Source organism: Amblyomma mixtum, chromosome 2 (assembly GCF_055824585.1).
Source record: "Amblyomma mixtum isolate Tamu chromosome 2, ASM5582458v1, whole genome shotgun sequence".
NCBI classification, from domain to species: Eukaryota; Metazoa; Arthropoda; class Arachnida; order Ixodida; family Ixodidae; genus Amblyomma; species Amblyomma mixtum.
Window position 1 is genome coordinate 254190379 of NC_143013.1, and position 14484 is coordinate 254204862.

The 14484-nt window shown below is 43.0% G+C and overlaps 1 protein-coding gene across 1 annotated transcript; it reads right to left on the reverse strand.

Annotated features, from left to right (window-relative positions):
- Positions 1–1085: 1085 nt before the first annotated feature.
- Positions 1086–14398, reverse strand: Exo84 (exocyst complex component Exo84). Its single transcript, XM_089573561.1, has 16 exons — positions 14333–14398; positions 13818–13973; positions 13414–13509; positions 12680–12771; positions 12440–12576; positions 10263–10342; positions 9019–9092; positions 8741–8858; positions 7709–7904; positions 6758–6902; positions 5953–6133; positions 5474–5604; positions 4310–4464; positions 3819–3889; positions 2132–2322; positions 1086–1378 (listed from the first exon to the last, which is right to left on the reverse strand). Exons 1-16 carry the CDS (start codon positions 14391–14393, stop codon positions 1184–1186), a joined length of 2079 nt encoding a protein of 692 aa, XP_089429687.1. The 5' UTR covers positions 14394–14398; the 3' UTR covers positions 1086–1183.
- Positions 14399–14484: the final 86 nt, after the last annotated feature.

Consider the following 14484-nt stretch of genomic DNA (forward strand, 5'->3'; position numbering starts at 1 on the left):
GATTCTGAAACAAATGAGAGTTGGGTTTATTGGGGGTTTGTCTCAAAGCGACTGAGGCTATGAGGGACACCTTAGTGGAGGGCTCCGGAAAATTTTGACCACCTGGGGTTCTTTAACATTCACTGACATTGCATAGTACACGGGGCCCCTTGCATTTCGCCTCCATTGAAATGCGACCGCCGCGGCCAGGATGGAACCCGCGTCTTTTGGGTCGGCAGCCGAGCACCGTAACCACTGAGCCACCACAGCGGCTGAAATGAGAGATGATATCCCAAGTGAAACCAAGAAAATGAACTTGGATGGGACATGCAAACTGAGGAACAGGTAACTGGTATGAACCCATATAATGCTGCCAAAACTTCATGAATTTGAAAAATATTTTTTGATATAAAATATTTATTTCACTTTACAGTTACTATCAGAATCGTCCTTTTATTGTTGGAAATATTTTTCTCAACACTGACTTTCGAGTCCTTCTACAATGTAGGATACTAGGCAAATTCGCTACCTGTTCAATGTGGTGTAGGTTAAAAATATTTGACATAGACTTTAAAATCGCATTCTTCATCACGCACGATAGTTTCCTTATGGCAATGTGCAATAACTGTTTTTCTTGTCAATTACAATGGAGGCGATGAGCTCAAGTTTCACAAATGGTGTCCAGAGAAGACTGGCTGATCTTAATGAATGCACACAACGCTCAAAACTGAATGCACATAACACAACCCTTGAACAGGAAAAGTTTAGACCCTCTTGAACCTGCGCTAATAGGGCCCAAGCTTTTACACTATAAACTACTATGCAAGTTACAATGTAAAAATGTGGTGTCCTACATTTATTTATTTTATAAAAGTTAAGGGAAATGGAATGCCATTTAAAGATGGCAGAAAATGAGTGTGAGACAAAGGCGTGTTCAGATAGGTTCGCTGTGGCTGGTATGAGGCAGGAGTAAGTGAAGATGAATCGGAGAGGCCTTTTTCCTTCACTTAAAATGGCTGACAACCTGTAAGCCACCTTGGCTACATTGGCACAGAAAAATTCATGGTGAGGTTGTTCCAAGTAGATGAACGCCAGCAACGTTCAAGGAACTTCATAAATAAGTTTTTATTCTTTGAAGCAAATAAATAACGGTAAGCCACTCTTGGTCTGGACAGCCTTTGTAAGTGGAGGCGAGCCTGCAGTGTCAAATAAATGCAACCGCGGGATACTTTGTGATGCCCTTGTTGCTGGCACTCTTTGGCGACATGCACGAGGCAAATTCCTGGCGCAGCTCATTCCAGAAGCCGGAGAGGTGAGGCAGCTTGGCGTCGCACTTCTTCTCGGCAACTTCCAGTAATGTCTCCAGCAGGAAACTTGCATTCTTTTGGATCAGCGGCACCTGTTTTCAAAGGGGTAGAACATTTTCCAAAGCAGTCCATGCCCCACACGGTCCTTCAAGGTAGTTTCAATGCACGCGAGTTGCAAGGGTTCATGGGCGGAGGTTATGCTTGTGTGCTGCCATTGAATTTACATTTACATGTAAGCACAAGCAGTGTTCATCGTGCACTGATCATTATAGTGCAGTAATATCAGAACATGCACACAAGTTCAATCCGCTTTGAAATATGAAAGATTTCGGAACAAAGCTCATGGCAGTTGTTTACAAGGCCTGCGCAAATAAGAAAAAATCTCACTGTTTCCATTACTGAAGAGGCATGGAGCGGTTTCAGATCCATTCTTGGAATCAAGACTTTTTTTTCAAGATCTGCCAGCAGCGTGGTAAGCGTCGGGCATGAAAATTCAAGCTACCCACCAAGTATCCAACCGTAAAATCGCAGTTATAACTTCCAATATGTTAAAACGAAAGATTGCCAGATGATTACAATGGCCGGGTAATGCGAAATTTGAGCACAGCTTTTCACATATTTTCACGCCATGACTGGCAGGTGGCGTGTTACGCCAACTACGCCGACAACTAAGACGCAGAATGCAGAACAGGCTGCTAAGAGATCCGCTCTAAAAAAATAAAGCGCACTACTCTGCTGTGGCTAATCGTAAGCGAGCAAAAATAACTGGCGCAACATCAGGTACAACTTGGCAGCTCTGTGCCCGTGGCACATTAAAACCAGGTTAAAACCAGACGCTCTCTTACATCCGACTTGAAACTCTTGTTGGCGAGGGAGGCATCCACGTGGCGCAAGTGTGCACGGAAGGTGGCGGCCAGGGACTCCAGGATAAGGACTCGCGTGACAGGCATGTGCAGCTTGAGCAGGTCATCGAGGAGATTGAGGAAAGTCTTGCAGAAGGACACCGTGTTGGATGACAGGGACACCCAGCACTCGTCTGGAAGAACGACGAACGCCTGACTCCACACTTTGGTCAGAGCCATAGTGCTCACTACGGCCTGTAACCTCTACTGGCGTGATATAACAAGATAAAGGTGCGATGGCATGTTTCTCTGGGCACAAGGTCAAAAGTGAAACATTCATTATCACGCCACATGCAGACTGCTTTGCAAACACTTCTGGAGTCAGTGCATCACTGTACCAACCCGCCCTTTTCACAAGATGTGGCGGCCACCGTGAGAGGACAAACATTCATCTGCTACCCACAAAACTTGTTGAAAATAAATGCACGTGGGCGATGCAGGCATGGTCTGCTTCCACGAGGGGCCAGCTACTCATGAGAAGTGGCAGGTGCATGCTTGATAGCATCTGCCATCTACTGCTTGCACCTGTCGACAGCATAACCTGCGCATGGGTACTAGAAGCTGGTGGCTTGTTTTCAACCAGTGGAGCTTGGGAGAGGGCAGAAGAGGAGAAGCACGCATGCGCAGAGCGGCCATGTGGAAAGGGCAGATTAACCAAATATTTAGAGAGCTTCGTGTTTGTAAGTTCTAGATCTTTTATAATAAGGGAGTAATTACTCATTTGCATCCACCCGAGCGCAGCCATACGGCTACAAAGGAAAGCTATACAGCTTTCTCAGAAACTTCTTTTGTACTGCTGTGGTTGGCCTCTGGTTTCACATGAATTTAAATCTCTAAATGTGAGAACTATATGACATAGCTAAATTTTACATACACTAATGAGTACCTGCGAAGTGAAAGTAAATAATGAGGTTATAACAAATGAATGCATTGCTTCTTTCCTGCAAAGCTTCTGTGAAAGCAAGCAGTTTTTTTTTAGTTTCAGTCCTCCATGTGAAAAAGAATGACTTAAATCAGGCGTTTTCCTACCACATATATATACATACACTCAGTTCAATTATTGTTAACCTTCTTGAAGCGGTGTACAAGGAAATGCACAGATCAGACAAATAGCTTTTTATCCAAATATGCGACACTTCTAGTGGTTTTAAAGCTCAGAAGGCTGCCGGAACAGAAGAGTGCATACATCTACCACAAAAAGAATTGCGACATGCAACCAACAATGACAAAAGCACAAAAGTCCATTTACGGAATGTTAATTACTTTTACAGCAACTTGTAACTGTGCAAAGATGTGCATTAAAGCTAACAAAACCCAGTTATCTGCATCAGATAAAAAGTTATTTGCATGGCACCACAGGGCAAAGTTACAGCATTTGCCTGAATTCTATTTCATGCTGTAAAGTTTCTCAACAACACATTTGTGCAAGGAGCTATAATGGTTGTTGCTTTGGAAAGCTGTCCCAGAATTACTCCTGGTTGCACAACTATGCAGCTTAAGAGTTGCACTTGTGGCAGTTTTTGTTGAATATATAATGTAAATTTAATCTGAACAAAACGCAACCTTTGAAAAACCTAATCTCCAACAAACCCCAAATGGCAAAATGCTAATCGTGAAAGCAGAGGCCTACCGTAGACGTACGACGAGATGTTTGAGACTCCAAGGTTGTTCATGTCATCAATCAGCTTCTGTAAGCCTGCCCTGCAAGGACACACCACAAAGCATCGGCATCGCCTCCAGCAGAACATGATTTATACCAAACAGCTTCCCAGCTGACCACACATGCCAGTGTAATGCACTCAGTGCCAGGGGGGCTACTTTCCTGTTGGAGTGCTTTCAACGTTGCACACATAAAAAGAATGGCTTTTACACAGGATTTTCAAGGAGATACACTCTGTTCAATATAGCTAATAATTTGATATATCTGGGCTCAATATATACGGGCTCAATTTACTACCTTTCCATGCAGTACTACCACTGGAAGCTGTTTTGTAAATTATAACACTACATTTTCAATAATTTTTCTTCATGTTCACCTGAACACTAGAGCCTAAGACACTAGATTGCATCAACTCTGTTTTCTAACATGCACAAAAAAATAAAGATACGGTGGTGGCTCACTTATTGTAGAGGTTCTGTGGTCGCCAGCGGTCCTCGGCCGCTCTCAGTTTGATAGCCTCCAGCGCCTTGTCTCTTGAATCTGATATGATGCGCTCGACATCATTCTTGAGGAGCTTCTCCAGGAAAAAGGACAGGTCCAGACCTATCTCCCACAGCTTTACAAGAAGAAGGTAAAGCAGGAAGACAGTTCAGGCTGACTGAAGTCGTTCCTAAAATGCAGGTAACTACCAGATGTCCTAATCTGATTTACATAAGTGAACTTAATCCACTGCTAACATTGATTATAATTTAATCTATGTGCTACCTAAAGAAACTGAGAGCCGACAGCTTGCATTAAATCAGCTGGTATTATGCATTCAAAAGAGTTAACCGTTGGGCTAGTTGGTGTTCTGACAGCACATTAATCTCATTTGGTGCAAACGACAGGACGAAGGAAAGGATTAAGATGCACACAGGCATTACTGACAACTTATTTATTGAAGGTTGAACCATGCATATATACATCCACAGGCCTGCGCAGACGTAACCTAACACCTCCAATGTTTCACAAGTCTTTTTTCGCTTACTTTTGTCTATGATTCCTATGCCATGGAAACATGGTTTACAATCGATAAAAACGTGAAATGGTTGACAAGGTGTGTGCCCTGTTTCGTCTTTTCCTTCGTCCTGTCGTTTGCATTAAATACGATGAGAATTCAGCTGAGCGAGAAAAAATTCTCCAGTAACTAATTGCACAATTTTGAGAATAGCAAAGCAGTGAGCAATTTACACTTCTTATCACTAGTAAAAAGGGAAGAACACTTGTTTCTTTTAATATTTAGCTGATGCAAAGGTGGAATAGCTGAGGACGTGGCATGCGTAATTGATGACTGCTTCACAAGGATGCAGGAAACCCATTGTGGTGTGGTGAGAACTGCCCCTCTCATAACACAACATGCTACACATTATCTGGCAACAAATTAGTCAAGTCACTTCCCCAAAACAACAGCGCTCCAAAGTTCACTTTTTGCACAGCTCTGCTAGCACCAGTCTGCTAGAACCAACAAAGTGAAAATCGGCTCCAAGCAAAGGACAACACTATGTGCTCTCAGCCATGGTATCTGATAGCAAGCTCACGCATTTAGAAATGATAACTGCCAGAATGTACTCTCTGCTGTCACTCACCCGCTCGCAGTGGGTCCGAACAGCCAGGATGCACTCTGTTGCCACCGAGAGAGAAACTTGTGTCGTGAACACATGGTTCGAGAAGAGCTTGACGAAGTTCTGGAGCTGGTCCTTGGCCCATACGACAAAAGCTGCACATATAAAGAGAGAGAGAAAAAAAAAGGTGCAATTTATAAGCAGCCTAGAAAAAGAAAAGTATGGCGGCACATTCTTCTCTGAAATATCACAATAAGCAAAAAAAAAGAGAGCCTGCTCTGCAAGTTCTGGGAACACCAAACTTGCATGAAATCGACGCAAATCATCACCAAATCTATGCAAATCATCGCCATCATATTTACTTCCTTCAGAGAACAGCTTTCATAGCTCTTTTTGAATGCCACCACCGCAATATTCTCTCCCCACCGTTGTATTTTTACACCACAGCCCTCCTCTCCGCAAGTGTACAGTAAAGCTCCTATAATGCAATCTCCACTGCTCACAGGAGGCACAGCTGTTGTTGCTGCTGAATGCCTGGCTGAACTCCTGGCCTGTCTCCACCATGCTGGTGAAGAACAGCTCGCACAGCTTCTTGATGTACGGGGCAGTGGCACCTTCCATCTTCTGCTGGCGCATGGAGTACTTCAGGATGGCACTGCGGTGCTTCAGGAACAGCTCACAGGCCTGCGAGGGAAAGAGCATGGAGCACGGCAGGTGCAATTAAATCGCAGGGTCACAAGGCTTTTGGAACGAGCAAAAGGAAGCTCACAGCTCGCATTACTAATCAGGCAGTTCGTAAAAGTGATGGTGAGCCTATTGTTCTCTACTGCTTTACAGGAATGGAGGTGCTAAGCAGTCGTGAAGGGCACCACATAATTTCAGTCTAGCTGAACTGCTCTTTTAAAGCACAGTCAACTTGACTCGATATAAATTTACGGGACAGTCTGCGCTGCACTTCAGCCATCCTGTGTACACGAAGAAAAATTTACACATGTAGAGGAAGATTTTTATTTTATTCGAGTCAAACCTCAATTTAACAAGCCTCATACATAGCACGAATTAGTTCACAGAAATGGGGAGCCCAGTAAAATGAGAAAGGCCATGGTTCTATGGTTATCCATGGGGATACCAAAATTTGTTAGGACGAAAAATTTTAAAAATTACCCAGGCTGTTGTATATGACAGCGTTATTGTACTGACATTACTATGAAAGCTTGCCACTTACGTGCCTTTGACAGGCATTATTGCTGACAGTATGGGACTGGCGCACACTTTATTAAAGATGCGAATGATGCCACTGAGTCTCACCTGTGAAGACTTCCCCAGCTTTATGAGCAGGCTGACAGCGCGACGTGCTGCCCGCGGCCCACCCTGGAGTGAGCGGCCCGGTGAGACATGCAGTTCATTGGTCAACACGTCGACCAAGTGCTTCACACGGTAGTCGATGCGTGGCCTGGGGAACAAATGACGCGAGTGTTTTAAAAACATCAAAGCAATTCGTTCACACGATATGCACCATTTAGAAAGCCCAAATTTAGAGGAATAAGATAATTTGGTCGTTTGCGTAAAGCACACCACAAAGCTGGTAAGCTTTTCCTGCAGCTCCAAAAATAAATCTAAAAGATCTGATTTCAATGCACGATTGAAATCTGGTACATACATCACACTACTTTTCACCCGCAGATTGAGAGTAGTCAACAAACATTAGAGCAAAGAGCAGTCTTGTTTTGTGTTCAAAAACTAGCCCAGCAAAAGGTACTGTTAAGCAGTCTTGTTTGCTGCACAAGACTAATTCACTAACACACTCACTGAACAACAAACCAGCAGTTAGACAGGGAAAGTTCAGTATTTCTTTCTAACAAGAGCAAGAAACATTTCAGTGCTCCATGCATTTGCAGTGTTCCTTCGACCAATTTCATGGCTCTGCAGATGTGACTCTTGAATAAACCAGTGCTTTTCCAGCATAGATCGAGACATTGAAAGTGAAGCTACGATTACTGCTTGCCTTGTTAACTATTTGCAGATTATTGCTCAGAGGAAAAAAACACTGACTTTCACCCTTACTCATAGCAGACAGGACCTAAAAATATACACGAGTTCCAAGCGGCATGGATGCATACTGAGAAAGATGGTCGCATAAATTATTAACTACTATGTCATTCAGTAAATGCAGAGGCTAGGCACAGAAACCTAGCTCATGCTTTACACAGAGTTAATTTCACTGAAAACAGAAAACAGCGTGAACTGCTGCTGGCTCACTTCATCTCCTCCAGTGGCTTGGCATTGGGGTAGAGGGCAAAGTGTTCTTCCGTCTTGAGCACCAAGTTGACGGCTGCCTCAAAGTCCCTCTCTGCCACACATACGTCTAGGTCCTCGGGCAGCTCAGAGAGCCACTCAGGCAGCACAGCTCCACCCTCACACTCGTACAGGTCCTCGGCTTCTTCTTCGTCAAAGGCTGCAGCACACAATCTCGGCATGAACAAAACAAAGAAAGCATTGCACTCCAGCGCATTGATGCTGTAGTGAGGTAGCCTTTTTTCAATGTACTTGAACATGAAATGCAGTTTATAAGAGTGTGGTGCTGCACACTGCTTGGTTCAGTTTTAGCAACAATCAGTGCAGCACATCAAGGGAACAGGGAGAGGGCTTCCCACTTCCTGCACTTTTGTTCACATTTGCTGTTTTTATTTTTGTTTTCCTAACACTTGACTGAAGTGAAGTAACAAAGCAACGTGCTTAGTTACTGCTGTTGCAAGCCTGCTGAAGGTAAAAACTGTGCATAACAGTCACTACAAGCATGTAACAGGTTTCCTGAGATGCAAGGACAATAAAACCCTCCCTTCAGCCCCAAGATGTGCAAGGCTGACTGGCATGGTCATGGAACTTTGGAGCATGCTCTGGCATGTGCTTGCATACTTCCTTCACCAACATAAGCCTGCCAAGAGAGGTGGTCTTTGAGTGCAAATAAATTCACTTCCAGGTATGCCTGAAATTTAATGGGCACATTTGGTGCCTGGAAACGCAAGGTGTGAAAACAGTTGTACTATGTCAACAATGTCCATGCTCTCACCCCCTTAGCTCCAGTACCGCATGCCATGCCCTGCTGCTCTACCCATGGCGTCACAAGTGTCAATGCATTTCTGCACTCCATGTAACTTCGCTACCCACAAAAACAAGCACAGAAGCCCCACAAAATCAAGAACGATTTCACAGAGGTTGCTTTTAAAGTCGAACATTCTGCTGAGCTCACAGTGCACAGCTGTGTAGCGTCACATGCACAAATGTACTTACGGTTGTTGTCAAGGCTCAGTAAGCTGCCCTTGGGGTCAAGTAAGGCCGATTCCCTTTTAAGGGTCACAACCGCCATCTTGGCTTGCTTTGTTTGCTCTATCGCTTCCATCCAGATCCTCTGCAAACATCAAAGGCATGTGCCAATGAAAAATCTAGTGGTGCTCCAATTCAGCTGCAAAATTGGATAAACGTATAGTACTAGGAAAGCCCTAAGGAGAGCATTACAGCAAGCCTGAAGTGCTCACACAAGGCAACCTAAATGACTACGGTGCTTTTACCTTTTCAGCAGCTGTTTCACACTGGAATTGCCGGGCATGGGGAAATGTCAATATTTTGAAGCAGTTTTTAGATCCTGAAAATAAACCAGTGCATAACACACAAGTTCAGCTGACGTAATGTCAAAATCGGCGACAAATCATCAACCACTAAAATAACTGATTCATTTATTTATTTATTTAATGCATGAAACAACGAGAAGTTTAATACGCTGCACTATATATGTATACAGGATGTCACATATAGGGCAAGCCAAAGGTTAAAAAGCTTACATATATTACAGGTGCTAAACTGAAACAATGTAGTTGACTACTGCCTAGAGCCAAAAAGGAAGTTTTTTAATGCACTTAAACCAAATTAATTAAGGTGACACCATTACGCAACTTCTCAACTGCCAAAGTTTTATTTTCGCTGGTAAAGCAACTGCTGAAGTTTTTTTTTGTTACGATAGCAGTGTTGTTAGAACACTTTCTGTGCTTCGAAAAAAACCATGAGAAATAGGAAACTACCACAGTAGGACCATGTGTTTTGAACATCCCCCTTCTCACAACACATCCTGACAGGCCACTGATACGGCATCGCCGCAGCACACACAACCAAATTCTCTTGCACTTTCTTGCTTGCATGCACTTTCTCCAGGGCATAAAATAAACATTCAGAATAAACTTACATTTGCAGGAAGTGAACCATTTGAGGCTTCTTCTGAAGCTAACTTTCTAATTAACACTTTCTAAGTAGCTACAACAGTTTAAAGGTTGAATAATTGATTGTAGCTAGCCAACTAGATAGTGTGATGTGGCGAAATAAACTGCTGTTTACTCTACATGCCTGCCAGCAACAGTGCACAAGTTTCATATCAATGTGAAGTTGTTTTCTTTATACCCTTTGCCTACATTACATGAAACGTCCTGCACAAATATTATGAGCGAAAAACCTAAAGATGAATGCAATCAAAGACCAGCTTAAATCTTCAAGCAATGAATTTGAGAATCAGGTTTTGTACAAAAGTCTTGCAAAATTTTAGCAAAAGCACTGCAAAAATGCTTGAGAATTTCAGATAATTCTAATTCCTACCTTATGACATTACTGCTTGCTTCTTGCCAATGCACAAATTTTACTTGGTTAAAAGGGATTCATATGCAAGACTGTCTAATATGAAAGTAGAAGTCATTGCTAAAATGCGTTAACTTTATGACTGTTGCTATAAACTGTAAGAGATGTAGGTGCAGTAATAATAAGGGCTTACTTTGGTCCTCTTTCACGTTGACTACAGCCAGATTGTCCAACTCGTACAGCATTTGGAACCGATACTGGACAGGGCCTCTCCTGTATGAAAAGAAATAGGAAAGCTCATTACTATCAGTCCTAGTCCATGTACAATATGACCAAATTTTTTTAACGGGGCTCTCCTCATAAGCATTACACACACACAAAAAAAGAAACCACTACTGGAAAGACGTGGTTTGTCTGCTACAAACACTTCCTTCCATAATGACACCCACCTGTCACAGGTAATGCATTCCGATTACCTGCGGCCCGAATGTACGAGGGGGGACCCAAAAGAAACCGGATTTTTTGTATAAAAACTTTATTTATTAACTCTTGCGCAACATTCCTTCAGTCACCTTCAAAGTACTCTCCATGAAATGCGATGCACTTGTCAAGTCTTTTTTCCCACTCTTTGAAGCATCTCTGGAACTCTTCAATTTTGATATCGTGCAGTGCCCTTTGCGAAGCTGTTTGTACGGCCTCCACATCACCAAAACGCTTCCCTTTTAGACTTTTCTTCATTCTCGGCAAGAGAAAAAGTCGCACGGGGCTAGGTCTGGTGAATATGGAGGGTGGGGAACGACAGTCCATCCCCGAGAGGCCAAATAGTGGGTCACTCGTAAGGCCGTGTGTGCGGGGGCGTTGTCGTGATGAAGGAACCAGTCACATGATCGCCAACGTTCCTTGCGTTTCCTCCGCACACCCTCTCGCAGACGTCTTAAAACTTCCAAATAAAAGTGCTGGTTGACAGTCTGGCCAGGGCGAACAAATTCTTGGTGCACAATGACACGAACATCACAAAAGACAATGATCATTGTCTTCACATTCGACTTCAACTGCCTTGCTTTTTTTTGGTCTCGGAGAGTTGGGAGACTTCCACTGGCTTGGCGCTTGCTTAGTTTCTGGGTCATACCCCTAACACCGACTCTCATCACCTGTAATGACATTGGTCAAGAAGTTTGGATCACTTTCAATCTCTTTTTTTAAATCCCTACTCAAATTTAATCGAATGTTCTTTTGATCCTGTGTGAGAATGCGAGGAAGAAATTTAGCGGAAACACGTCTCATTTGCAACTGCTCAGTCAAAATTCGCTGACAAGAGTTCCAACTCACCCCTATCTCTTCTGAAATTTGGTTTATCGTGAAACGACGATCTTTGTTCATTTTTGACGGATTTTTTCAACGTTTTCATCGTTTCACGACGTTGAAGGACGCCCAGAACGAGCATGGTCTTCGACACTCATCTCACCGCGTTTGAAGCGCCCAAACCACTCGAAAACTTGTGTGCGGCTCATAGCATACTCTTTAAAAGCCTGCTGCAACATTTGGTAATCTTCCGTTGCGGATTTTTCAAGCAGGAAACAAAACTTCAAACACACTCTCTGTTCTTTTAAATTCGCCATAAAGATTTCGCAGGCAGAACAAAATAGCTGCAAGCGAAACAGAACACTACGCTCAAATGTTTGCCTACAAATTTATGTCGTCTGCACAGCTGTTTCGTGAAGGTCTCCACTAACCCCATCTAGCGGTAGAACTCTCTACTACGTCTACGAATGGCAGGGCGCTCTCAGTTCGGTTTCTTTTGGGTCCCCCCTCGTATACTCACTGAGCTTAAATTCATAAAGCCAGAAAGACAGTGAACCTGACTTTATAAATAAACCCAACCTTCTGAAGGCCCTGCTATGTGCTTCAGTTGGCTAGAGTAAACTTTGCAATGACTGCATGGACGGAAAGCACGACGACAGTAGTAGCATGACAGGCAGGGTTAATAAAATTTACAACAAAGCCAACAAAACTCTATAAGTGATATAATTTCAGAAAGGTGCAGGTGAAATTATGATTATCACTAAGGCGATGATGATTTCATTTCATTAGTAAAAAGGTAGCTTGGGCAATGAGAGCCATGGCCCTCACAGAGTACTGATTTCAAAAGAGCAGCTTAATGACATGCTCAGGTTAGGCTACTAAATACTAATGGCGCTATATTATCGTGCATTTTAAAATTAACAATGAGTACATTCCTAAAGACACAAAACCTGCTTGCATTCGGAAACTGTCGAAAACTGATGTTATCTGTGCCTCTGCCAAAACCAGCAAGCTGATTGCTGTGAACTCATAAGATGCTGGTAACAGGGTAGCAAATTCAGCCATTACCTATGAGGCAGCCAGTCGGCGAGGAGCAGTCCGTCTGAGAGCAACACTAGGTAGATCTTGCATTCCGTGTTGTCCTCTCTGACCTCCATCATTTCACCACTGCGAACAATATGCCTGTCCTTAACATCAAGGAGGCGCTGCACATGCGAGAAGGAGAGAAAAAAAAGCCACAACAGATGTTTTGAACCAGACGGGACGTTAACTCTTGTACGTCCATCCTCAATAATTGCTACCACGTACAGTGCAACCTTCGACTTTTTCCAGAAGCGTTGAAAGGCTCCGTTTTGGGTCCTCCTCTTTCTTCTCAGTGGCAGCTACGTTATTCGTAGACCCTGAAAACCAAAAAAACAATAATAATGACTGAAGGGTTTTCATGTGCAAGGCTGAAGGAGTGCGTAATAATGAGGCGTGCCATAGTGGAGGGCTCTGGATAATTTTGCCTACCTGGGACTGTTTAATGTGCACCAAAATCTCAGTAAACAAAAAGCCAGAAGAAAAAAAGCAGACCAGACTACTAATGTTCTCTGCCAAATACAGTCCAATCCATTATTTCTTTATCTGAAGATCTTCAACAAATCTATGCATAAATGAAATATGTAATAAAAACAAGTAGAATAAGAGCATAAGCATGGACACAGCTGCAAACTAGATCAGGCAGTATAGCAAATACTGCATTTAATCAGTAATGATTAATCAAAGACAACAGTCACACAACTCCAAACGGTAAAAGTATTAGTTCCTTTGTCAACGGCAAAGAAGCATGATACATGCAGCCGCAGAGTACTGCAACAAGGATTGCATTTTGATGTTGGCATCTCAACTTGAATCTATAGCTGACAATTACAACTGTGCATGACTGCAAGTGTACTACTATAAAGGAAAATGCAGAAGTCTTTGAAGCACTGGTGACTTGATGGAAAATTGACAGCATCAGTAACAATCAAGCACAGACATGCTTTTGATGATGACACCACCTTTGCTGTCTGTGATGGAGACTTCCTGCAGAGACTGCATGACGTTCTGCTGCTCTGTAAGCATGTGGCTAAGCTGGTACATCTCACTCTCCAGGTCTGGATTCACGAGGCGATTCGTCAAGGAATGGGACATTTTATACACAGGCTCAAGGGCCAGGATCAAGACGAAAAACTAAAAACAGCTATGCCCAGAGTAAAATCTCTCTTTTAGCACACCTAGAGCACAGGTGCAACCAATTGTTATGTGAAAAAAAAAAAAAAAGAGTGCTCTCACTTGCAGGTATTACAAAACAGTAAGCACACATGAAGTTCTTGACATCCTCTACATGCACATACAGTGTACGAGAGCTTTCGCGCAACAAAAAAACCTGTGTGAAAAAAATAAAGGAAGCATGATAGGATACAAGAGATTTCTTTCGCAGTTTCAATGAACTGCATGTAGTTCTTGTAGACATTTTTCTTCAACAAGTTGTTGGTTTCGTCGGCGAGATTGGCAATCTGCTGTCTTTCGTTCAGAATGGCATCAATTCTCACTGAGTTTTCAACCAAATTCTTGACATCTGGAAAGGGCGAAAAGAAAGAGGCTCTTAGCAACACCGAAACTTGCAAATCGCCATGCACAGCCTTTCTGTAAAATAATGAAAAAAGGAAGCCTGCAAGCCCATCACAAGGAATGTTCACGATATGATGAAAACAAATGAACGTAGATCCACTATCAGAGTAATCTAACACACTAAACTGGAACAGGCGGAAGTTTATTTTCATAAACTTGACGCAGTAGCTAGCAGAACACGCCCCCCAAAAGCAACTCTCTGTAGCTTCCGGAGACACAACCCACATCGCGCTGAGTTATTTTGTAAAATAGATCATTTAATGCACTGCGATATGTATGCATGAGAGTTCCTGAAGTCAGACATACAGTTTGTAGGACTGAAACCCGGCGATGTAAACTTGTCGCCGACAGCGTTGTAATCCGCCATGATTAGAACGACGAACAATTTCGGTAGTTTAGTAATTAGATCATTTCAAGAAATTACCAAGAATAACCAAGGATACCAGTGTTTAATATGT

What these genes read in the sequence shown, in the direction of transcription:
- Exo84 (XM_089573561.1), bottom strand. Translation starts at nt 14,393, where the DNA reads ATGGCGGATTACAACGCTGTCGGCGACAAGTTTACATCGCCGGGTTTC. An exon ending in GGGTTTCAGTCCTACAAACT is followed by an intron (nt 13,974 to 14,332) that starts GTATGTCTGACT and finishes CGCCCTTTCCAG; the next exon opens with ATGTCAAGAATTTGGTTGAA. An exon ending in ACAAGAGTTTCAAGTCGGAT is followed by an intron (nt 1,379 to 2,131) that starts GTAAGAGAGCGT and finishes CTTTGAAAACAG; the next exon opens with GTGCCGCTGATCCAAAAGAA.